This window comes from Cannabis sativa, chromosome 8 (genome assembly GCF_029168945.1).
Source record: "Cannabis sativa cultivar Pink pepper isolate KNU-18-1 chromosome 8, ASM2916894v1, whole genome shotgun sequence".
Lineage (NCBI taxonomy): Eukaryota > Viridiplantae > Streptophyta > Magnoliopsida > Rosales > Cannabaceae > Cannabis > Cannabis sativa.
The window spans coordinates 32,711,104-32,738,218 of NC_083608.1; the positions used below are offsets into that span (position 1 = coordinate 32,711,104).

The 27,115-nt window shown below is 33.4% G+C and overlaps 1 protein-coding gene across 10 annotated transcripts; it reads right to left on the reverse strand.

Annotated features, from left to right (window-relative positions):
- Positions 1-1,488: 1,488 nt before the first annotated feature.
- LOC115699376 (L10-interacting MYB domain-containing protein) lies at positions 1,489-13,153 on the reverse strand. Of its 10 annotated transcripts, none has more exons than XM_030626740.2 (11): positions 12,983-13,153; positions 12,148-12,210; positions 11,962-12,034; positions 5,282-5,649; positions 5,050-5,200; positions 4,594-4,934; positions 4,355-4,505; positions 3,610-3,950; positions 3,393-3,543; positions 2,554-2,894; positions 1,489-2,352 (listed from the first exon to the last, which is right to left on the reverse strand). In XM_030626740.2, the coding sequence occupies exons 4-11, from the start codon at positions 5,612-5,614 to the stop codon at positions 1,798-1,800; spliced, it is 2,364 nt and encodes a 787-aa protein (XP_030482600.2). In that variant the 5' UTR covers positions 5,615-5,649; positions 11,962-12,034; positions 12,148-12,210; positions 12,983-13,153; the 3' UTR covers positions 1,489-1,797. The 10 variants fall into 10 exon arrangements, with proteins under 10 accessions (XP_030482600.2, XP_030482603.2, XP_030482602.2 ...); XM_030626743.2 differs by having other exon boundaries at positions 5,282-5,621; positions 12,983-13,140; XM_030626742.2 differs by having other exon boundaries at positions 5,282-5,639; positions 12,983-13,140.
- Positions 13,154-27,115: the final 13,962 nt, after the last annotated feature.

Below are 27,115 nucleotides of genomic sequence, written 5' to 3' on the forward strand. Positions count from 1 at the left end.
TTCATTGTATTAATTAAATTAAAATAAATATTTTTTTATATATTTTATCATTATGTTATTTATTTTTATTCGTTATTTGATTTATGTACACCATCCGCATAAAATTTATAAAAAAAACGCTTATATATATTATTGCTAATAACATAAAAATAACTTAGTTTCAAAAAAAATAAAAATAAAAAAATAGATCTACAAACGAAATATATATCATAATATATATATTTTTTAATTAATTTAAAAATACTATTTAAATTAATATAATGGAAGGAATAAGTCAAGCCCACCTTTTTTAATGTGTCAACCTTATCCTCTTCAAGAATAGTTATATTACTAAGAGAATAACATTCTAAAATTAAACCTTTAAAACAAACAGGTTAATATTTCACATTACTATTCATAGAGATGCACACGGGGTGGAGAATTGGCAGAGAGTGCTCCTCCAGTCCCCATTTCCGTTAAGAATTTTAATTCCCGTCCCCGCTTATTTTCCATTGGAGATGGGACGGAAAATCCCCTAATAGGAGCAGGAACAGGGCCAGAAATCCCCTAATAAAAAACAATAAAGCTTATAATAAAAATTCAAATATATTAAAATATTAAACTACATAAAAATTAAAATATTACACATTAATTTTTATTCTATAAATTTATTATTATCCAAAACACAACTTAAAATTCATAAAAAGAATACTAATATACTAAAAAAAATACAAACACAAATTATAAATTATAAAATATTACTAGAAATAAATAAAATATTAACCGAGTTCCCGTCGGGGCAGGGAGTATGATTCCCGTCCCTATCCCGTTTAACATTCGGAGGAGTAGCTCATTCATCTTATATATCACAATTTATTTCCACACATTAGCAATGTGGGACTAACTCTTAATACACCATCCTCACGTTTGGGCCTAAAAAATGTGGGTATAATGAACGACCTTTAAGAGATCATAGGGCCAAATGTGGCATTTGAAAAAATTCCACAAGGCCAAATATCAGAAAATTTATGGGTGTACACGTCGGGAAATATGTGAATTTTGAAACAGGTTAAAGATCCCAACACTGAAAACTGGCACACATTGGTCGAAAGGTCCCAAATGGGGGTTAACAGAGAGAGCGGAAGTATCCTTTTTGGATCAGTGGCACTTTAGCTCACAACAAATCACAAACGGCTTTTTGAACCGGTGACACTTTGGGCTCACAACGGATCCCAAGTGGCTTTGATACCATGTTAGAATGTGGGATAAAATAAATGAGATTCTATCTCAAAACCAATTGACTATGGAAGGAGTAACCCATTCATCTTATATATCACAATTTATTTCCACACATTAACAATGTGAGACTAACTCTTAATAGGAATAAAAAGTAATCTCAATCCCCGCCCCATTAAGAGCGGATCCTCACAAGACCCCATCCCCATGGAAAAAATATACATCCCTAATTATTCATTAACCCATTCCAAACAGAAAGTTTTCTTAAACAAGTTTTTGTATAGTTCGAAAACGATTGTTTATTGTAACATCAGTTTCACATTGTTTTAAAAGGAACAAACTTAGGTCAATGTGATTGATTTAAAACTTACCAAATCTTATCATCTTACATGCAGATATCATATCATCATTAGATAAGAGATGGATGCACAAACAAAACATTTTTCTGATAAAAAGCGGCACAAGTTGACTGAATTTTTTTCTCTCCCTAGCTCTGCCATGAAAAGGTTACAACAAAAACAAAATGAAGTGAAAAATGCACTAAATTCTGCGACTGTTTTGACAAACCAGGGAGAGTAGCAACTATGGACGAAGCTTTCTAAGTAGCCATTTCTTTCGTAGGGCAACATCAAGTGCCAAAAACATTTTAGCTTTTCTCTCATCTTCTAACAAATCACAGGCATCTAGAAGGAGTTCATCGTCCAAATCAGGTATAGATTGAAGTGCATCTAGTGCAACTTCTATGGAGTGACAGTTCTTGTTTTCTGTCTTGGTCACCAACTCTGCAACAAGGTCTGCCATCTCAGAAAGAGACTCCAGTTTATTTTCACAAGTTTTCTGAACTTTCCTGGCATTTCCTGTGGCCATATTCAACAGTCTCCAAGTTTGCCGTTTCTTTTGTTCCTCGTACATAATAACCTCTTTAGTTGACAATGGGAGATTGCTTGCTCCACCAACCATAGTTTCTAGGGTACTAGGGCCAGTTGCAGTTGCAGATTCTGCACCCTGATCATCAGAGATATTTTCTGTATCCATAACATCAAGTCTTTTATCTAATACTCTGCTTTGATAAATCTTACTCAAATCACTGTAAATGCTTAAGCCTGTGCTTCTATATAAGATGGTATCTGGGTTTTCCTGCAAAGCATCATACAGACATAATTTCAGAAAGAATACAAAGTGAACAGGATTCTAATCACATTTAACAATACACCACAGTCAAAAGAAAGTTTCCTCAGATCAAAGAAAGCATTTTCTAAATTCACAGAGCTAAGCTTTGGAAGATTATTGAATGTAGAGGCAATCTAGGAACTAATAAGAGAAGTGTAAGGCATGCACCTTACTATAGGCCTCCCAAACATCATTGTCAGCAGTTACCATTTGGTTAGCTTCATCCCATCCAAACCCACTACAACTAAGAAGCTTGCAGATATCATCATACAGTTTTCTCAACCAAACATACCGATCTTCAAGAACACATTTATCACATTGAAGTCCAAATCTTTCATTAAATGAATTGAGCACATAACCCCATGCTTGCTCGTTGAATGAATCATCAATCTTATTCCCTTTTTGCACCTGCTCTAACAAAAGGTCAATCAAGTATCGGTCCACTGGCGGTGTCCAATCTATAATTGAAGGAACAGAATTCACAGGAGAGACATCACTTTTCTCATCACCTAGAGTCAAGTAAACCATGAAAAAATAAATCATGACATGAAGTGTCAACAGAAGAAACAGTAAACACAATAAAATTATTTTTGGTAAAGATGCCAACGCGATTTTATCTTCACACATATTTTTAGTGAGAAAGAAAGAAGAAAAGGCCTACATGGTTTTGTATGTATGTAGACTGAAGCCTTCGTCATATATTTCCCCCGTTTTTTTTTTTTGTAACACTGAAAGCTCAGTCATTAGGAGAAACAATTTTTATTGTTATTTCCTGAAACTAGGCTTCCCGGAACTAGAAAACTACAACAATTGTTATGTAGGATTTTAGGAGGGACTCGAACCACAAACTTAGCGAGAGCAAACCACATGTCTAGTCATTCGAACTACCCCACTTGGGTTCACTATCATAATTATCTTAACCTCGTGATTGGTGCGTAAATTTGTTTCTCTGTAAACCAACAAGAAAAGTACTAATATCAAGTTAAAAATACCATATACGAACTTACTTGTCATCAACATGGGTAATTCACAAAATGGGTCAGCATCACGTGCCAAGCGGCTGTATCTTCCATCAGAATGTTCTTCTCCAAATATAACACACAACTTGTGGAAACCTGGTATTGTTTTGACTCTATAGCATCGAGCATCAGGATGGCTCTGCATGCATAAAACAGAGGTTTCAGCATAACTAATTTTCTCTTAGTCAACAACACAAGAAATTACCTTTATATAGGCATCCCAGATGTGATCTTCTGCTAATATCATTTCCCGTGATTCATCCCAAGAAAATCCATTGTGCTTGATAAGTATTTTAATGTCATTATATTGCCTCTTCAAATGTTTGTATCTGTTCTTCAGAACTTCTTTGTCATGGCAAGATTTAAATTGAGTATTGAAAGATGTGGCCATATCCATCCAAGCTTGGCTTATGAACGTTTGCCCCAGTTTGTTTCCTCTATGTACCTGGTCTAGCAACAAATCAATAAGATATCGGTCCATTGGTGGTGTCCAATATGTTCTTGTACGATCACCCACACAGGAGGCTTGGCTACCCTTTCCTTCACCTACAGACATAACGATATATCTGGAAATTTGTTGATAAACTCTAACATAGTAATAACTAGATCATGACAAATCTCATGAATGTACAATTGTAAAAATAAAATCATGCTCATAACTTTGTAGGATTCTATACTCCACGAAGGCAAAAACGACATGACATGTTTTACCTAGTCAAGAGATGCTCAATTACATGGTTTATTGTACATCACATTAGGAATTAAGATTTCCCATGTTTTTCTGATATTATGTCTGTTTCTATAAGCAGTTACTAATTATTAATCAAAACAAACTTTTCACAAGATTCTGGCAGGAATTCATGAACTAAACTTCAAAGCTTTTGCATATCTATCAAACAAAAAGTTGAAACAGAGTCACCGTCACTAGGTGACAGAAAACTGAACGTCACCTTCCTTTACTCGTACTATATCATCTTCAAGGCTTTTCTTCTGTTGAGAACAATTGTTCAACCCATGGTCGATTTCATTACCAAAGATAAGGATCAAATCATAAAAGTTTGGTAAGGTCTTTGTTCTATATGTACGTGAATGTGGGTATGTCTGCATCAGTTTTACATCAATTAGTTATAACAAATTGGAGCTCAATAAACAAACAGAGTTGGAAGGAGAATATAAAAACCATTAATACCTTGGTGTAAGCATCCCAAACATTATCATCAGCAGCTACAATTTGTTGTGTTTCATCCCAAGAAAATCCCTCTTGTTGTAAAAGAATTTTTATGTCAGTATAGTACTTCCACAATTTTTTGTGTCGATGCCTTAAAACCCTTTTGCCATGTTGGGGGCCAAATTTTGCATTAAATGACCCAATCATATCTGTCCATGCTAGTTTATTGAATGCATTACCAACCTTATTGCCTCTTCCTACTTGATCCAACATAAGCTCAATGAAATACTGGTCCATTTCCAGTGTCCAATCTGTTCTTGGTCGATCATTACTAAAAGGCATAAGATTGTATATTCCATCGCCTAACAATTCAGGAAATATTAGCATAGGCAGCATCTCAATATTGTTGACTTTTTAGTATAAATTAAGCTGATTTCCGAAGTTTAACCAACACAAAATCAAGGAAAGACAACACACCTATATTTACACCTAACACTTCATCATCAAGATCCATGTCATGACTTGATCGACTATATCTTCCATCAGCAGTTGTATATCCATATATCAGGCACAAATCATTGAAGTTCAGAACTGCTTTAGTTTTATAGGACCGTGCATCAGGATGAGCCTGCAAACATGTAACTCTATATCACATTAATTTAGGGAAGTTTTACATCAACAACAACAAACCCTTACAGAAAATATGCACCTTAATGTAAGCATCCCACACATAATCATCAGCCACCACCATTTGAAGATTTTCGTCCCAAGCAAATCCATTCTGGCCCAGAAGATTCTTTACATCATTGAATTGCTTCCACAAATTTGTATAACGGCTTTTTAGAACATCCTTGTCATATTGAGAACCAAATTTTGCATTGAACATGGTGAGCATTTCGGTCCACGCCTGCTTGTTGAAAGTATGGCCAATCCTAGCTCCTCTATGCATCTGTTCTAACATTAGATCAATGAAGTATCTTTCCATTATTGGTGTCCAATATGTCCTGGAACGATCACTGCCTATACTGTTCTGGCCAACCATTCTCTTCCTTCAAAATTTTATACAACTACATTTTACTAAAATAAACACAAATTTAGATAGAGGTCATACAATTAAACATTTCCTTAATAAAATCTTGACATTGGATAAGAAAAATGTTGAAGTGATGACAGTTTAAGGCAAAGAAACTTCTCTAAATATTCTCTAACAAGACAAGAAAAAGCATGAAAAGTGGCTGATGCCGATGATTTCAAGTCCAAGAATAGCAAGTTATACACTAGCACAAGGTAAATGGAAGATAAAATAAAACCAAAACATAATTTAGTGATCTAATGACATTTTTCTGCTAGCATAGTGTTAGGCCTTAGGATAATAAATAGAAAGGGTATAAGAGTAATTTTAATGGGGTATTGGTATTATGTACGAGTGAGTAGTGAAGGATAGAGGGGGAGAAGTTCATAGGAAAGCACTGGGTCTCTAGAATACCCAACTACCTATGTTTTCTTCATCTACTAATATCAGAGCTTAATGCAACTTTTCTCAAAAACCTAATCACACGATTTCCAGCCCTACCTATCGCACCTTACCTCCTTCATCCCTTCCTAATTGCACAACCCTTTCTCTTCTTTAAACCCTAATTTCTTCTTTCCTAAGTTCAAAATTGATACCACCATGTCTCTTTTTTTTTAAAAAAAAGAGAAGAGATCCTCTTGTCTTAGACAGGAAAACCATGGTGGTGGAGGAAAACCATGGTTATATATTAAAAGCCTCACTTGTGGTGGAGGAAAACCATGGTTACAATTAATAACAAAACAGAAATTCTAAAGCAAGAGTACTCCCCTGCTTTGCCTCAGAAGAGGGAAAAGCTAAACAAAACCACCTGCTGCCCTATACAATTGTCTTCCATTCTCTACATAAATCTAAAAATGATAAATCCTCAAAATGTTTGGTTCTAAAGACCCAAGTAGCTGTCCAAAACTCCATTCCATCACTGTAGAACCAGCCGACGTGGAGTTTGATGAGGTGAGAGGGAGAATCATTGGAAGGGGCTCCCCTTGCCTCCAGTTGGTGAAATATTCACGGAGGTCAAAAGAGAGGAGAGTCGGAGGAATGTTATGCTGAAAAATAAAGGCAATTAGGACCACTGTTGAAGGCTTGGCGCTGGCTGTTGGAGGAGGTTACAGCAGGAAAAATTCATATCCCCCTAAATCTGATAATAAACCTGCAATACCTGCAAATTGGAAAAGCAAGGCTAAGAGATTAGGTTGTATCCCTACTGCCACTGAAGCTAAGACCAATCCTTTAACTGACTCATCTTCATCCATTGCTAAAATCCAATTCAAACTCATCTGGTATTCCTTATGCTTTTGTTGCAAATTTGGTGATGAAATACATGCCTTAAACCGCTTTTTTCCATCTTATGCTCCGTGGATAATTGATTCCAAAGCTTCCAATCATATGACAAATTCTTCTAAATTCTATGATTCCTATACACCTTGTTCAGGAGATAAAAAAGTTAGGATTGCGTAATTTCATACCCATCGCAGGAAAAGGTTTAATAAAATTATCTAAGGGAGTAAATCTTAAATCTGTTCTCCATGTTCCTAATATTACCTGCAAACTTTTGTCTGTGAGTAAATTATCAAGAGATTCTAATCGTTTTATGAACCATAAATCTAATTGTTTTTTTTAGGATAGAGTTCAGGAAAGACAATTGGCAGTGTTAGGATGATTGATAGTCTTCTTATTTTAAGATAATATTTCTAAGAATAAAATTGCTCAAGGGTTTAGTAGCATTAGTTCTTTTCTCTGTTCATGATCAAATAATGGTTTGGCATTATAGACTGGTCATTCTAGTTTCTCTTATTTAAAACATTTATTTCCTACTTTGTTGAAGGTTTAAATCCTTTTTTTTTAGTGTGAAAGAGTAAAAATTATTTAAAACATCCTATAAATCTTCAAAACCTTTTTATTTCTTTCATTGTGATGTTTGGGGACCTTCTAAGCTCACCACTAGTTATTGGAAAAAAATGGGTTGTTACTTTTATATTATAGACTGGGTCATCCTAGTTTCTCTTATTTAAAACATTTATTTCTAACTTTGTTTGAAGGTTTAAATCCTTATTTTAGTGTGAAAGAGTAAAAATTATTTAAAACATCCTATAAATCTTCAAAACCTTTTTATTTCTTCCATTGTGATGTTTGGGGACCTTCTAAGCTCATCACTAGTTATGGAAAAAAATGGATTGTTACTTTTATATTATAGACTAGGTCATCCTAGTTTCTCTTATTTAAAACATTTATTTCCAACTTTGTTGAAGGTTTAAATCCTTTTTTTTAGTGTGAAAGAGTAAAAATTATTTAAAACATCCTATAAATCTTCAAAAACCTTTTTATTGCTTTCATTGTGATGTTTGAGGACCTTCTAAGCTCACCACTAGTTATGGAAAAAAATGGGTTGTTACTTTTACAGACGATCATACTCGTCTTTGTTGGATATACTTAATGAGTGAAAAATACGAAGTTGAGAAACTTTATTCAAATTTTTTACAAAATGATTGAAATTCAATTTCAAACAAAAATAAGTATTTTAAGAACTGATAATGGAACAAAGTATTTTAATAACGTCCTTGGTAACTTTTTGAAAGAAAAAGGTATTTCACATCAACCTACTTGTCCTGATACACCTGAACAAAATGGTACAGTTGAACGAAAAAATAGACATTTATTAGAAACAACTCGTGCTATGATAGATGTTTTATATGCAAATTCTAAATATTTAAGGGTGATGCCATTCTTACTACTTTTTATTTAATAAATGGGATGCCCTCAAAATTTTTACAAGTATTCTACCCCGATTAAAAAGTCGCAAAAAATGTATTTTTTTTGGGTTATCCCTCTAGTAAGAAGGGATACAAATGTTTTAATCCTGTTACTAAGTGTATTTATATGACTATGGATGTTTTTTTTTATCGGAAAACGACCCTTATTTCTCTGAAAATTTAATTCAAGGGGAGAATATAGTGGAACCAAATTTTTGGGAGACTGTGGAACCTTTACCAAAAACCATTCTTGATATTTCTAGTGAGGAAACAAATCCCATTGAATACAAATCTGAAATGGGTTTGTTAGATAAAGAAATGCTACGATTGATAAAAATTTGTAATAATCATGAGCATGTGGTTTATTCAAGAAAAAATGTTGCTGAAAGAAGTAAGGATCCTTTAATCATCCTTGCACATGGTCAATTGGAAGCACAAGACGATGGTTCTTCAAGTATTCTAGGTAATTCTTCTTCTATTCCTGTTATTGATTCATCTCCACATATTACTCAGCCATCTCAACATGCTTTAGATCCAAATTCTGCTCCTAAACCTACCCCTGAATCAGCCCCAGGAAACATTGACTTAGACAGTCTTCCCATTACCCTTAGGAAAGGCACTTGTACCTGAACCAAGCACCCCATGGCTAAATACATATCCTACAAGCACTTATTTGAATCCTATAAAAACCTTTACCAATAAAATTTAGAACTGGTTGTGCCTAGGAATGTTCAGGAAGCAGTAGATGAACCGAATTGGAGGCTAGTAGTGTTTGAAGAAATGAATGCTCTAAAAAAGAATGGTACTTGAGAAATTGTGAAGTTACCAAAGGAGAAATTGTTGGGTGTAAATGGGTGTTTACAATATAATATAAAGCCGATGGAAGTGTGCAGAGGTACAAAGTTAGGCTTTTGGCTAAGGTTTTTACTCAAACTTATGGAATAGACCATTAAGAAATGTTTTCTCCTGTTGCTAAAATTAACTGTATTCGTGTGTTAGGCTTTTGGCTAAGGTTTTTACTCAAACTTATGGAATAGACCACTAAGAAATGTTTTCTCCTGTGTGTTGTTATCTCTAGCAGTTAATTCTAATTGGCTTTTACACCAATTAGACGTAATAAATGTTTTTCTTGATGGTGAACTTAAAGAAGAAGTGTTCATGAGTATTCCTCCAGATTTCGAAGTTTTGGAGCAGGGAAAGTTTGCAAATTGAGGAAGTCATTATACAGTCTCAAGCAATCCCCTAGAGCTTGGTCTGAACGCTTTGGTACAGTGTTAAAGCGTTATGGGTACACTAAAAGTCAAGTTGATCACACAATGTTCTATTCACAAGAATGTAAAGTGGCAATTCTAATTGTGTATGTTGATGATATTGTGTTGATTGGAGATGATGCTGTTGAATTGGAACAATTGAAAGAAAGACTTGGTGAAAAATTCGAAATCAAGAAGAAAAATTAATTTTTTTAATTTATAATATTTTATTCTTTATGAATATATTTTATTTATTTTTCAAATGAATTTTGAAATAATTTTTATAATTTTTAAATAACAATGTTAGATGTACTAATATAAATGTGTCACATGTCTAAGAGTGTACACATAAGCAGTTTATGTTGATAGTTAATTGTGGTAAATAGATGACACCTTAAATTTGTTAACAATTCGGTGGTTTGAAGGGTTTTACCACTAAAATTTGAACATGAAAAGTAAAGTACAAGTAAAATGATAGTTTGGAAGGTTAAGTTGCCAAAAACTCAATATTTTAATTAATAAATTAGTTCACTAGGACCCAAGTAAGGCCCAACCCACTATTATGGCCCACTTTCATATTTCTTCTTCATCTTCTTGTCACGAGATGGTAGTCCCTTCCTCAATACTTGCTCTCACCAATGTCATCTACCATAGACGCAAGGACTTAGGATCGCGCGTCCCTTCTCGGGTGTCCTACGCACAGTGACAACCACCGTGGTGCTTGCCAACAAAGAGCAGTGACATTTTTTCAAGCCCCCTATCTGTTGACCCCAAGAAATTAATAAGTTCCAGATTTGTTGGGTTATTTAATAGTTGAATTTTAATGCAGCCCTCCAATCTCTTTCCTATGGAACTTTTTCTTGTGTTCTTCTTATTATGGGCTTGTTGGGAGAATGGAGGAGGCCTCTTATTATGGTGAACCTGTTGCTACAAAAGGAAATGTCTTCTATTACTAGGTAGATTTTTTTATCAGTGGCAAGAATACCAACAAATTTCCACTGAAGTTTCCAAGTGAAGCACAATTACCAGTTGAGGGTGTATAGTTTTTATTCTCCTATTTTGATTCCTGGGGTTGGTTGTTTCTAGGTTTTCGATGAGCGATGAGTTTTAGGGTTTTTTCTACCTGGCGCAGCCCTGAGCTCTTGGTTTCTCTTCTTGGTGCTATCGAGAAACTAGTGGCTAGTTTTCAAGCAAATTTCCAACCCACACATAGCAGTAAACTAACTCCTATGCTAGAGGAGTTTTGTCACAGGAATTTGGTCTTTGAATTAGTGGTTGGTTCAATGCATTTTCTCTCAGCTCGCTGACCCTGTTCCAAGTCTACTTTCTTTTCACTGGAAATGGAATTTTAAGGTTGTTCTAGTGCGATCACAGCATTGGATTTTCGACAGACTCTTTATTTTAATTCATCTTAGCTGCTAGAGGGTTTTGTCACGGGAGTTTGGTCTTTGAATTTTGGCTTGGCTCAATGCATTTTTCTCTCAGCTCGCTGACCCTAAACCGAGTCTACTTTCTTTTTGCTGAAAATGGAATTTTAGAGTTGTTCTAGTGTTTTGTTCACAGTGTTGGCTTTCTGACAAAGGGCACCATTCAAATTCTTTCTGCTCTTAACTTGTGCAGCCAGCGGTAGAAGGGAGCTTGTTTTTCACTCTACCTTGGATTTATCCATCATGAATGAGAGGAAATACAACTTTGTTCGGCTAGTTTTTTGATCGAAGTCAACTTGCTGAATGTTTGCATATCTCTCACAGCTTGAACAATATGCATTTGCTAGCTTGGTTCTTTTACACAAGACGAGTACGGTCTGCGGTGGAAACTTGATGTTCTTCACCTTGAGGATATGGTGAATTTCGGGCAGTCGGTATTGTTGGGCCTTAAGATAATAAATAGAGGGTAAATGGGTAATTGTAAGAGGTGGTAGGCTGTATGAACCGAGCAATATAAATAGGAGACGAGATTGAATGGGTGGGGGATGGAAACTGTATGGGATTGAGATTGAGTTTTGGCCCTTGGGAGAGTTGAGGTCTCTCGAATACCTCGGGTTCTATTGTTCTTATCACTTTTTTATCATCTAATAGCAATATCAGATCTGTCCACTATTTTCTAACTCCATTCTCTTCCATAATGTGGCCGATTTCCTAGTTTTTTATTCTATTATTCTGTTCTAAGTTTTTTGGGCAGCAATCAATTCCTATCATATCCCTCTTTGACATTTAACGCAGAAAACAAAAATCAAGGATATTCTAGTCACAGAAACAATGATCGAACCAAAGAATACAAAACTTAACCTCAAAAAAATATAGAAATAGATTCTTACCTTTCTAGTAGAAAAATCCAACCCCTACGAATCTGATTTAGTCATTACACCATTTTCATATGGATCCAAAAACCTTTACAATGCAAATGCTATACAACATTAGAGAGAAAATTTCTTATTGAGAAAGAGATTAAAGGGAGAAAAAGAAGAAGGCCCATTCATAGGAAAGAGACAGTAAAATGATACCTGAATAAGTAGCCTTGAGAGCTAATAGCATGTGATAATAATGGAGTAGAAACAAGGGAGTCTCTGAGGAGAACAGAAAAATTGGAGTGAGCGAGGGCTGGAGGAAAAAAGTGATTTAAAAAATATTGGAAGTATAAATAAACAATGAATGAAATTCTAAACCAGTTCACTCTGCCTCACACTACTTAAGAATCATGCTCTTCTTCAATTTACTATTAGATATTGCAAATGACAATTACAGAAAAGGCATGCTTTTTATATTACCCTTAATATCCAAAATGGAACATGCTTCCAGTGAGAAGTATAAAAGAATGTGATCAAAATTAGCAGATACCAATACCTAAATTGATTAATTCACAAACTTGAGTTATGAACGAAATTCAGAAACAGTCAGTTAAATGAGAAACTAGAAATTATAAGGCATTAACAACATACAACACAATGACCCATATAGCGTATCCATGAATGCTTATAAAGCACCTGTATGGCTTTTCAACTATATAAAAAAATTGCTAAAGTGAAAAAGAAAAACTTTATAAACAAATTGTTCACACAATCATTTAATCAAACAGTACATATGCCAACTTCACAATATCATATTGCCAAATGTGGAACCCGAAACATGCTTTCCCATATTAATAAACATCAAAAGACTATTTAGCTTCACAAATTGCACAAATAAATGATTTTATATCATAGGGAAACCCAATGATTCCATGTATATACAATACTATATTGTATAATCTACTCACTCCCAATAATCCCATATAGGAAATTATACAACACTGAGAGAGATGGAGAAGAAAAGAGGCTCGTGAGAGAGAGAGAGGTTCACCTACAGTGGCGTCAGAGTGGGTATGGGTTTGGAGTGCGGTGGGGGAGTGGACGGGGTAGACCGGCGTGCAAGGAGCTTCGGGATATCTTCGACCAATGAAGTAAACTAGAAGAACCGATCGAGAATATGTTTAAGAGTTAATACCATTTTGTAAATGTGTTTTGGAAAAATTACCCAAATAATAAATTACACCAATATTTTTTAAAAATTATACAAAATAATATTTTAACTTTAATTTTTGACAAACTTATTTTTTTTTTTAAGTAATGAATAAATTCATAAAAAAATATAATAATATACTAATGATAAATACTACTTGTATTATGTTCATTAAATAAATACTATACAAGCCAATCAAAATAATATTATAGAGAAATTAACAGCATTAATCCCTATAAAATTTAATTTGTTGTAATTTAATACCTATGTAATTTTTTTAACGCTTACCATTAGGTTTTTGGTGCATTTGTTAGTGCCTAGGCTGTTAAGTGTTAATTTTGTACATGTGGCAACATGTGTCATCTTCAAATTGTATAAATTAATAATTTAAATAAAAAATATTTTAAAAGTTTTTTTTTTTAAAAAAAAATCCCACAGATCACCTTTTAAGCAAAAAGCTTAAAGAAAAGGTGAAAGGAAAACTAGTTGTATTAATTCTTCTCATATAAAATGAGATTATGGATACAACAAGGATAACCGGGGCACCAAACCTTACTAATAATTTCCGACAAGGCATATTTAGCTAAGGAATGAGCAACAATATTAAAAGTTCTAGCATAAAAAGAAAGACTAACACAGTGAAAAGCTGAAAAACTGAGTCTAAAATCTGCTAAGACTAACTCCAGAGAAGAAGCCAAAGGAACCTCGTTATTAAACTTCAAAACAACATTCAAACAATCAAATTCAAACCACACATTTTGGAGACCCAATAAGCGACATTGGTTAGCAGGATATTTTAAAGTTAGAGCTTTTGCTATTTCAAGAGAAGGTGCCCATTATGTGCCAAAAAGCAGAAACTATAACATCACTTGTGGAGTCACGAGCCACCATACCCAACCACATCTACCATTAGGAACATCAAGTGTAGCATCGACGTTGATTTTAATAAACCCATTGGCAGGCGGCACCCAGGCCGATCGAGAAGAGCCCCTGGGTGTGGAAGCCAAGCTCCCCAAAGAGTGAGAAATATCAAGAGACTTATCTAATCTCTGATAGTCTGCAAGGAAGTCATGACCACATGAAATAACAATATATGAATCAATCATTTTATCATTATGCACCCTTTTGTTCCTCCTAAACTAAATTCTCCACATAAACACCAAAATTAGCTCTAAGGAAGTAATTGGCGAAGGTTCCAGAAATTGATAAATAAATCATAAAAATCGTGATAAACAACAAGTGGATCTACCGAATAAATATTACTAAGTTTTCAGCAGTCAACGAGAGATGAGCAACAAGAGGCGAAATCACTATGAAAAGGAGTCTCTCATCTACTGGTTGTCTGACATAATACACTCTAGTGGTCGGCCACTTAATAGGCCTCACTAGTTACAATTTTGTCACTTTATTTCAACCATTTATCATTTCTTTCAATAATACCATATTTTCTAATTTCAATCCTATAAATGTCAAAACTTTTTATTTAATAATTATAATTAATTATCAAATAAAATTATCATTTATCTTATTTATTAATTAGACCATACAAAGTCTCTTAATTAACAAATAAACCCCCAAACCTCTTTTCTTCACAATTAAGCTCTTGCTTAGTGAAAATTCATAAATAAGACATAGTCTAATTTTAGAATTATAATTGATTGATTAAAACCAATTAACTGAGTTTGCAAGCAGTATTATCTCAACTAGTGTGGGAACATGGACCTATATAATCAAGCTTCCAATAAGTAGAACTAGAATTTACCAAGTAAATTCTCTAACTTATTAATTTCTCCTTGCGCCACTATAGATTTGGAATTAGACTCTTAATTATATAGAATGCTCTATATGTACCAAGATATAGACATGCTATGAATTATCCATTGTTCTAATCCAAATAGCCAAAGATCATCTATAGATGATCTACATCAAATAGATACAAATTTACCGTTCTACCCTTCAATATATTTTATCCTTAAAATACTTAACTACATATAAATATATTTCAGTATTCTAATATAAATACTGAAATGAGATCTTAATCATTTATCTCTATTAAGCCAAGCTTGAAGGAAATTATCATTTCACTTCTAAATACTTATAGAAGCTATAGATTCCATATCTATGATTAACGTGTTGGAAATATATTTTACCAGGATCTAGATTTACTAACAAGTATATTTATTAAAACCCTAAATATAAATTTCTAAAATAATAGAATTTAAACACATATAAAGTTTAAGTAACTTTACATTGATTGCAGCGGAATATAATGACTCCTCCCACTCAGATCTCTAACCCTTGCTCATTTTTATCGTAGATTATTATCAAGATCTGAGCCCGACACTCCTTCAGTTTGTTGGATTCTTCACAATCTTATACACTATGATTGAGTACTGGACTTGCTATGGGTGGGCATGCACTCACTCACTATAGGATCAAAATTTAATGAAGAACAATGAAGGAGATACAAAATAGAAGAAGGAAGAAGGAGGTCTCAATCACTCTCTAGTTGTTTGACAGAATGTAAACTAGGTTATGAGAGGTTAAGTTATTGGATAATGAGACCATCCTATTCCTTTCATACTATTTCACTCAGGGTTAGGATTAAATTATATGAAATAAAAAATGATAAAATAATGGTAAATTATACACTAAGTGGCCAACCATATAGATGGGCCCCACTAGTTATAATTTTGCCATTTTTTCAACTATTTATCTTTTATTTCACAAATGCCATATTTTTAAATTTTAATCATATAAATGCCAAAATTATTTATTTAATAATTATAATTAATTATTAAATAAAATTATCATTTAACTTATTTATTAATTAGACTCCACAAAGTCTCTTAATTAACAAATAAACCCTAAAATCTCTTTTCTTCACAATTAAGCCATTGCTTAGTAAAAATTTATAAATAAGACATAGTCTAATTTTAAAATTATAATTGATTAATTAAAATTAATTAACTGAGTCTTACAAGAAGTATTGTCTCAACTAGTACGGGGACCATGGGCCTATATGTTGGGTTTTGTGCCCTAAATAAAACTCATTTCAATATAATCAGATTTACTAATTAATAAAGATCAAAAATCGTTTTTATGTTGCATGGTTCACATGATTTATTTCATGATTATGTTTAATTTATAAATTCTATTAAGTCCAGAACATATATAAATATGTATACATTTGTTCATGATTATGGTGTCGTCAGCACAGTAGAATATAATCATGATTGTATGTTCGAAAGTTTAATTCCTATGATTTGTCAGTTCACTGGATTTAGACTGACATGATAATCGGCGATAAGGTATACTTACACCTTTATAAGTGTTATGTCCTTTCCAGGGCATTGGCAAAGTTTACCAGTATCAGATGTATGGAGTATACATTGGAAGGGACCGATATTAATCTTGGATAAGATATCATAAACTTACCGTTATATCTTTATAAGTCAATATCAATGGTTGATCTTAGGTCTATGGATCTTAATCTTGATATGGTTAGGTTCAGTTAGGACTGAATATTTTGAACGGGTTCGACCCGGACTTGGTCAACCCGCCCGGATCCGACCCGGTCAACCTGCAATTTCTTTTGAATAAAATATTCGGGCAGGTCGGGTTCAACTCGGTGCCCTTTGGCCGTGTTCACGAGTTGAGTTTTTAGGGACACCATGTTTTGGGTTGAACCCGAACCCACCCGCCAACCCGCATATAAATACATTATATATTTTTTTTATTACATATTAATATATTATATATTAGTTTTTGAATTTCACCACACACACGACAGAGAGAGACGACAAATATATTATATTATATATGTGACAGTGATATAATGTGAAAATTTAAAAAATAAAAAGAAAGAAGGTGATGAATTTTTTTTAATATGTAATTATAAGTTTATAAATAAGTTATTACATTTATTAGATTTTTTTAATGTATAATTATAAATTTATAAATAAGTTATTACATTTATTAGAAATTATAGATTAGAGTTAATAAATAAAAAAAAATAAAAGAAATAATTATTTGAACAAATACTTAATTTTTTTTTAAAAAGTTGACCGAGTTGACTGGGTCAACCCGACCAACCGAAACCCGCCAACCCGTGCCCTATTTGGGTCTGGGTTTGGTTTCATTTTTTTGAACCCGAAACTCGTGAACCCAAAACTCGCGAACCCGAAACCCGGTAAACCCGCCCGATGTTCAGTCCTAGGTTCAACTTAACAAATGGTTCTGGCGGATATTTACATCTTGGGAACATGGTAGTTCAATTGAGTGGGAGTGCTGATCCTAGATATGGAATCTATAACTTCTATAAGTATTTAGAAGTGAAACGAAGTTTTCCTTCGAGCTTGGCTGAATAGAGATAAATGATTGAGGCCTCATTTCAGTAATTATATTAATTTATTGAAGTATCATTTATAGGTAGCTATGTATTTTAAGGATAAAATACATTGAAGGGTAGAACGGTAAATTTGTCCCTATTCAGTGTAGATCATCTATAGAGGATCCTTGACTATTAGGATTGTAACAATAGATAATCATAACGTATCTATATCGTGGTACATATAAAGCGTTCTATATAATTGAGAGTGCTATTCAATTCCAAATCTATAGTGGCGCAAGGAGGAATTAATAAGTTAAGAATTTACTTGGTGAATTCTAGATCTACTTATTGAAAGCTTGGTTATATAGGCCCATGGTCCCCTCACTAGTTGAGATAATACTGCTTGCAGACTCAGTTAATTGATTTTAATTAATCAATTATAATTCTAAAATTGGATTATGTCTTATTTATAAATTTTCACTAAGCAAGGGCTAAATTGTGAAGAAAAGAGGTTTTGAGGTCTTTTTATTAATTAAGAGACTTTGTATGGTCTAATTAATAAATAATATAAATGGCAATTTTATTTGATAATTAATTATAATTATTAAATAAATAGTTTTGGCATTTATAGGATTGAATTGGAAAATATGGTATTATTGAAAGAAGAATAAGTGGTTGAGAAAAGTGGCAAAATTGTAACTAAAGATTGGTGCTTTATGGCCGGCCTTAGAAGTGATTTTTGCCCAATATTTTATTCTTTTTTTAATCTACATAATTCAGCCCTAAGCCCTAGTTGAAACACTATAAAAGGAACATGATGCTCTCACTCATCCACTTGATGCCTTCAACCAAATCAAACCTAGTTTTCTCTGTCAGACAACTAGTAGATGAGAGAGTTCCTTCTATAGTGATGTCACCTCCTTCATTATTCTTCACCATATTTGAACCCTTAGTGATAGAGTGCCATGCCCACACATAGCAAGTAAAGTACTCAATCGTATTGAGTAAGACAGTGGTAACCAAACCTGAAGGAGAGAAAGAGATCCAGTCTTAGATCTCGATAATACTTTGCGACAGAAAGGAACAAGGGTTAGTGATCTGAGCGGAAGGAGTCATTATATTCCGCTGCAACCAATATAAGGTTTTCTAAACTCTTATGTTTTTAATTTCATTATTTTAGAGAATTCATATTTAGGATGTTAATTCAACTTACTTGTTAGTAAATTTAGATCCTAGTAAAATATTCTCAACACTATATAATCAAGCTTCCAATAAGTAGCTCTAGAATTTATCAAGTAAATTCTCGAACTTATTAATTCCTCTTTGCACTACTATAGATTTGGAATTGTACTCGTAATTATATAGAGCACTCTATATGTTCCACGATATAGATACTCTATGAATTATCCATTGTTATAATCCTAATAATTAATGATCCTTTATAGATTATCTACATCGAGTAGTGACAAATTTTCCGTTACACCCTTCAATGTATTTTATCCTTAAAACACTTAGCTACCTATAAATGATATTCCAGTAACTAATATAGTTACTGAAATGAGTACTCAACCATTTATCTCTATTAAGCCAAGCTCGAAGGAAATCATCGTTTCACTTCTATGTCTAGATAGAAGCCATAGATTCCGTATCTATGATTAGCTCTCCCACTCAATTGAACTACCATGTCCTTTATCTATATGTCACGAGAAGATCCATTGGTCGACTTTAACGAACAGATTGAAGAACATGAATAATACAACTGAACTAGAACCTAACCATTTCAAGATTGAGATCATTTGATCTAAGATCAACTAGGTGATATTGAATTAGATAGATATTATGGGTAAGTTTATTATATCTTATGCAAGTTCAATATCAGTCCCTTCCGACGCATACTCCATACATCCAACTCAAGCTTACTTTAACCAATGTCCTGGAAAGGACATAACACTTATCCAAGGTGCAAGTAAACTACATTGTAGATTATCCTATTAGTTAAACCCTGTGTATTGATAAATTATAGGAATACATTTAATCACACAATCTTGATTACTTTCTATTGTGTTGACATCACAATAAACAAGAATATCAATGTGATAAGGATTTGGATGAATTTATAAATCAAACAAGTGATCACATGAACCAAATAACACATTGAAGAAGTAATGAAATAAATCTATTTCTTTATTGATAAGTGAATATTCAAGATTACATTGAAATAAAGTTTATTTAGGGTACAAAATCCAACAAACTCCCACTTGCACTAACATAAAACAATCAGTATATTTCAATCAACTTTCTCCACCAGTACGTCCTCTCTTGCCACATATTCTCTGATGATGTGTTATTTCCTCTCAATGTGTTTGCTTCTCTTGTGGCTTCGAGGCTCTTTACTGTTGGTTATAGCACTAGTGTTGTCACAAAGTAAAACTAGTAGTTTTTCCATTCCAAGAACAACAACAAGTTCTGTAAAGAACTTTCTTAGCCAGACCAGTTCCTTAGTAGCCTCAACAACAACTATGTATTCGACCTCCATAGTAGAGTTTGATGTTGCAGTTTGCTTGAAACTTCTCCAAGCAACTGCTTTACCCTAAGAGTAAATATTATCCCAGATGTAGACTTCCTGTCATCAAGACAAGCTTGAAAATCTGAGTCGGTATAGCCTACGGGTTTTAAAGCACCACACTTGTAGACTAACACATAATGCCTTGTACTTTTCAAATATTTCAGAGTATGCTTAACTGCAGTCCAATGTTCCTCTCCTGGGTTTGTCTGACACCTGCTCACAATTCCTACTACATAGCAAATGTCTAGTCTACTGCACAACATAGCATACATTAGACTTCCAACTGCTAAAGCATAAGGAACCTTTCTCATGTCCTCTATCTCTTGGGGATCAGTTGGACACTGCTCGTTAGATAGACAGATACCAGGTCTAGAAGGCATAACTGCCCCTCTAGTGTTAGTCACGAGAATCGCTCTAGCTTCTTATCAATGTAAGCTGCTTGCGAGAGAGCAAGTGATCTATTCTTTTACTTTTTAATGATTTGAATACCAAGAATATAACCAACTTCACCCAAATCTTTCATTTTGAATTGAGTGTTGAGCCATTCCTTAATGTTAGTCATTTTCTTGATATTATTACCAATAATTAAAATATCATCAACATAAAGGACCAGGAATACTACCACTTGTTTTCCTTGAGTTGGTAAACACAAGGTTCATCTTCATTTTGGTGAAAGTCGTAGGTTTTGATTATTTCATTAAACCTTTTGTTCCACCTCTTTAGCTTGCAAACTTTCTCTTCATGCCTGGAAGCTTATAACCTTCTGGTTGCTCCATATAGATTGTCTCGTCAAGAATTCTGTTAAAGAAAGTTGTCTTGACATCCATTTGCTAAATTTCATAATCAAAAGTGACAGTTATGGAGAGAAGTATTCTGATGGATTTGACCATATTGATTTCACCATCCAAGCCATAACGAGCTGGGTTAGTGAAAACCCTCCCACTACAATGAGGAGTTGTGACCTTTGGAACAGGAACATCAGTGGTAGATTTCTCGGTTGTATTAATTTGCATTGGTTCAACTGAGGGAGTGGGATTATCCTCTACTTGAGTAGAAGATGATGGAACATTAGTTGGAGTTATTTTTGAAAACATTTCCTCTAATACTACTTTACTTTGCGGCTTGAAGTTCTTAATATAGTCTTCTTCAAGGAATGTGATATTTGTAGAAACAAACACTTTATTATCCTTGTGACTATAGTCCACCCCTAGTCTCTTTATAATTTTTGACAAACATGCAAACCTCAGTTCACGTTTTTAGTTTGCCTTATTTCTTTCTTAAGACATGAGTAGGGCACCCCCAGATTCTATAATAGTGTAAACTAGGTATACGACTATTCCATAGTTCTACAGGTGTCTTGGAGACTGATTTAGATGGAACAAAATTTAAAATATCATTTTCCATCTGAATAGAATATCCCCAGAAGGACGTTGATAGAGTTGAATAGCTTAGCATAGACCTAACCATTTCCAAAAGTGTGCAATTTCTTGTCTCAACCCTATTTTGCTGTGGAGTGCCAGGGGCAATATATTGCGATTCAATTCCAAGTTCAATTAAATGATCTTTGAACTGCATATCCATATACTCTCCACCCCTATTAGTTCACAAGATCTTTAATGTTTTACCTAATTGGTTTTGAGCCAAAGCATGAAATTGTTGAAACTTTTCAAACATTTCGGATTTCTTTTGCATTAGGTAAAGAAAACTATATCTAGAGTTATCATCAATGAAAGTGGCAAAGTACTCATAACCTCCTCTGGCTTTTACATTTAGAGGTCCACAAACATCTGAATGTACTAACCCTAGAGGTTCTTTGGCACGCTCTCCCTTTGTAGAGAAAGAATGCTTAGTCATTTTTCCTTCTAGGCAAGACTCACAAAATGGTAATTCACCCAAGATGACATTTTTCAATGGACCACCTTTGGTTAACTTGTGAAGTCTATCATAGCCTATATGACCAAGTCATAAATGCCATACATATGTTTCATCATTATTATCAATCTTTTACTTTTTATGGTTTCTAGGTTTAACAATATTAAAAAGTTCGTTCATGAGCACAATTGGTCTGGTCTTAAAACATAAAGCTCTTGTTCCATGTGTGCAACACATAATTGAATGCCATTATGAGAAATAGTGGAAATAGAACTCAAAAAATTAAATTGATAACTATGTGTTTGTAAACATGAAACACTAATCAAGTTTCTACTAAAATTTAGAATAAACAAAATATTGTCTAAAAACAAAATTTATTCTGAAACTTGAGGCGAGCTTTTCCTCTAGCTTGGACCGATACTAATTTGCCATTCCTAACCTTGAGCTTTAACTCCCTTGGATTTAAGTAATCCCAAGTTTCAAGCACCTGCAATGAAGAGCAAACATGGTTAGTAAATCTAGAATCAACAATCCAAATGGATTTGTCATTCTCTAAAAGACATGATTCAAAAACAAAAGTATTACCTTTGTTCTTATGGTTCAGAAGTCTGGGACATCTTGCTTTAAAATGCTCATTCTCTCCATAGTGAGAACATAAAAGAATACGTCTGCTCAGTTGTTCTTTAATTGTCTCTATTGTCGGTTCAATTTCAATTCTAGCTCTCAAAATTGAACTCAAAGTAGTAGCATTGTTGGAGGTATCATCCTCAATATCTTCAACTTTTCTCTTGCCCTTTTCTGTAACTCTGGAGCGAGCCCTCCTTGCAAGTGACAATGTCCGCTCATAAGCACACATTTGAGCTTTTAGCTTATCCATGTCGGATGAGTTAAAGTTGTTGATCATGTAAGATACAAAATTTTTTGTTATACTAAGGTGAAACACTGTTGAGAATGAACTGAACCCATTGTTCTTTTGATAGAACAATTTTTTAAGTTCATCAAAAGTAAGTGTGAAGTGACGCTCTGACCAGGAGACATCTTTGCACTAGAGAGTTCATTTGCAAATGCATAATAAATGAGGATTGGGGTGTGGGTTGTTCATTTTTACACTACAAATATCAATAAACAGAAATAAATTACTTGGTTCAAATAAATTCATACACAAATTCAAAATATAACAAGTAAAACAAATATGTTTGCAAAAATACCAAATTTAAACATATTAAATTATTTTCCAAGGTTTCTAATAAACTGATACAGTGTCCTGTTTAGGCAAGAGTCAAAGATATCATTCATAAGCACATAAGCACATACATTGCGATTTCTAAACTATCATCACATAAGCACATAAACCACATGAAGCCATCCAAATCAACACAAATCATCGTTTTAATTCATATTTCATGAAAGTAAATCATTACCATGGCTCTGAGGCCAGTTGTTGGATTATGTTTTACCAGGATCTAGATTTACTAACAAGTATGTTTCATTAACATCCTAATATGAATTTCTAAAACAATGAAATAAACACATATAAAGTTTAGGAAACCTTACATTGGGTGCAGCGGAATAATATGTCTCCTTCCACTCAGATCTCTAACCCTTGTATCCTGTCTGTCACAGAGTATCACCAAGATCTGAGTCCGAATGTCCTTCTCTTCAATCTAGATTCTTCACAATATTCCACATTATGATTAAGATACCACTTGATGTGTGTGGGCACTCACTCTATCACTCAAGGATATGAAAATTTAAAGAAGAATAGAGAGGGTATAGGTTCGGCTATGACTATAGAATAGGAGGCTCAATTTTTTCTGAAGACAAGAAATTTTCATCCACTTTAAGTGTGAGCCATCACTATCTATATATAGGTAACCACTAGGTTTAGGTTAAGAATTATTAGGCATTAAAATAATGAAAACATTAAGTGGAAAATCCCTTAGGAGTGGCCGACCATAGTTAATGGGCCCCACTTGGGTATTTTTCTAATTTTGACAATTTTCTCTTTTATTTTCTCAAAAATGCTATTTTTCCAATTCTAACCATTTAAATGCCAAAAATAATTATTTAATAATTAAAATTAATTATCAAATAAAATTGTCATTTAATATATTTATTAATTAGACATAATGAAATCTCTCTATTAATAAATAAAACCTAGAATCTCTTTTCTTCAATATTAAGCCCTTGCTTAGTGAAAATTCATAAACTAGACATAGTCTAATTTTAGAATTATAATTGATTAATTAAAATCAATTATCTGAGTCTTACAAGCAGTATGGTCTCAACTAGTATGGGGACCATGGACCTATACAACCGAGTTTCCAATAAGCCGAACTAGAATTTACCGAGTAAATTCCCTAACTTATTAATTCCTTATTCCATCCACTCATAGAACTTGCAATTGCACTCTCAGTCATATAGAACGCTCTATATGTTCCACCATATAGATACGTTATCAGCATTTAACCATCGTTATAATCTCAATAATTAAAGATCCTCTATAGATGATTTACACCGAGTAAGAATAAATTTACCGTTTCACTCCTCAATGTATTTTATCCTTAAAACACTTAACTTCCTGTAAATGATATTTGAGTGAACTAAAATATAAACATTAAAATAAGAGCTCTTACATTTACCTCTATTAAGCCAAGCTCAAAGGAAATCATCGTTCACTTCTATGTCCTGAAAGAAGCTATAGATTCCATATCTATGTTTAGCGCTCCCACTCAATCATACTACCATGTTCCCAAAATCTACGTATCACCCTGACCAGAAAGTGGGTTTAACTAACAAATCAAAGAACATGAATAGCACTCCTGAGATTGAACCTAAGCATATCAGGATTAAGATCTTTTGATCTAAGATCAACTAGTGATATTGACTTAGAAAGATACAACGGTAAGATTATAATATCTTAACCAAGATCAATATCGGTCCAGTCCAATGTATACTCCATACATTCAAAACTAGCATACTTTACCAATATTCTGGAAAGAACATAACACTTATGCAAAGTGTAAGTACACTTCATCCCTGATTATCATATCAGTGTAAATCCAATGCACTGATGAAACAGGGACTTTGTCTTTCGAAGCATATAATCACAATCACATTCCACTGTGTTGACATCACTATAATTCTAAATGACAATATGTTCTGGACTTAACAGATTTTGTATATATTAAACTATAAACATGAAAACTACATGTAAACATAAAAGACTTCTAATCTTTTATTGATAACAAATCAGATTAGATTGAAATGGGTTTTATTTAGGGCATAAAATCCCAACAAGTCTTACATACTATGATTGAGGACCAACTTGATGTGTGTGGGCACTTACTCAATCACTAATGGCTGAAATTATTTAGTGAAGAAAGGCTTTGTGTTTAGAAATTGAAGAGGAAGAAGAAGAAGGAAGAGGTCTCATCTAGGTTTTTAGCTTTGGAGGCATTAGTTGGATAATGAGACCATAGCCTTCCTTTTATACTATTCTTCAATAGGGTTAGGGTTGAATTATTAGGAATAAAAAATTGATAACAATAGAGAAAAATAAGGACCCTATGGCCTGTCACTTAATGGGCCTCACATAGGTTTGGGCTTTGTCATTTTTCTCAATTATTTTATGTATTTTTCACAAATACCACTTTTTGCACTTTCAACCCTATAAATGCCAAAACTATTTATTTAATAATTAAAATAATTATCAAATAAAATTATCATTTATAGTATTTATTAATTAGACTCCATAAAGTCTCTTAATTAACAAATAAACCCCAAAACACTATTTCTTCACAATCAAACCATAACATAGTGAAAATTCATAAACTAGACATAGTCTAATTTTAGAATTATAATTGATTAATTAAAATCAATTAACTGAGTCTTACAAGCAGTTTGTCTCAACTAGTATGGGGACCATGGGCCTATATAACTGAGCTTCCAATAAGCAGAACTAGAATTTACCAAGTAAATTCCCTAACTTATTAATTCCTCATTGCATCCACTCATAGAACTTGAAATTGCACTCTCAATTACATAGAACGCTCTATATGTTCCATGATATAGATACACTATTAATTATCAATTGTTACAATCCCAATAATTAATGATCCTCTATAGATGATCTACATTGCATAGGGATAAAATTACCATTACACCCTTTCAATGTAATTTATCCTTAAAACACTTGGCCATCTATAAATGATCTTTTAGTGAAATAATATAATCACTGAAATGAGATCTCAATCATTTATCTCTATTCAGTCAAGCTCGAAGGAAATCATCGTTTCACTTCTATAGAAGCTATAGATTCCATATTTATGTTTAGCGCTCCCACTCAATTGTACTACCGTGTTCCTAAAATGTACGTATCACCCTGACCAAAAAGTAGGCTTAACTAACAAATCAAAGAACACGAATAACACTCTTGAGATCGAACCTAATCATGTCAGGATTAAGATCATTTGATCTAGGATCAACTAGGTGATATTGTATTGAATAGATATTACGGTAAATTTATCATATCTAATCAAAGTTCAATATCGGTCCCTTCCAATGTATACTCCATACATCCGATACTGGTAAACTTTGCCAATGCCCTGGAAAGGACATAACACTTATCCAAGGTGAAGTATACCTATCGCTGATAATCATGCCAATCTAAATCTAGTGAACTAACAAATCAGGGAATTAAACTTTTTGAACATATAATCATGATTATATTCCACTGTGCTGACAACACTATAATAATGAACAAATACATATGTTCTGGACCTAATAGAATTTATAATCATGAAATAAATCATGTGAACCATGCAACATAAAATGTGATTTCTGATCTTTATTAATTAGTAAATCTGATTATATTGAAATGGGTTTTATTTAGGGCACAAAACCCAACACTATTTAGGCGAGAGTGAAGATCATTCCTATTTCATGAGCTTCTACCATTGTTCATACTTTGTAAGGCCTACTCTTAGCAGCCATATTGGGGTGGACGTTACTAAGAATAAAAGACTTACAATAATACTTATCTTTCAAGATTCTACGATGTTAACTTTCTAATGAACGAGCTGTTGGGAATATTTTACCTGGATCTAGATTTACTAACAAGTATGTTGAATCAACATCCTAAATATAAATTCTCTAAAACAATGAAATTAAACACATAAGAGTTTAAGAAAACCTTTACATT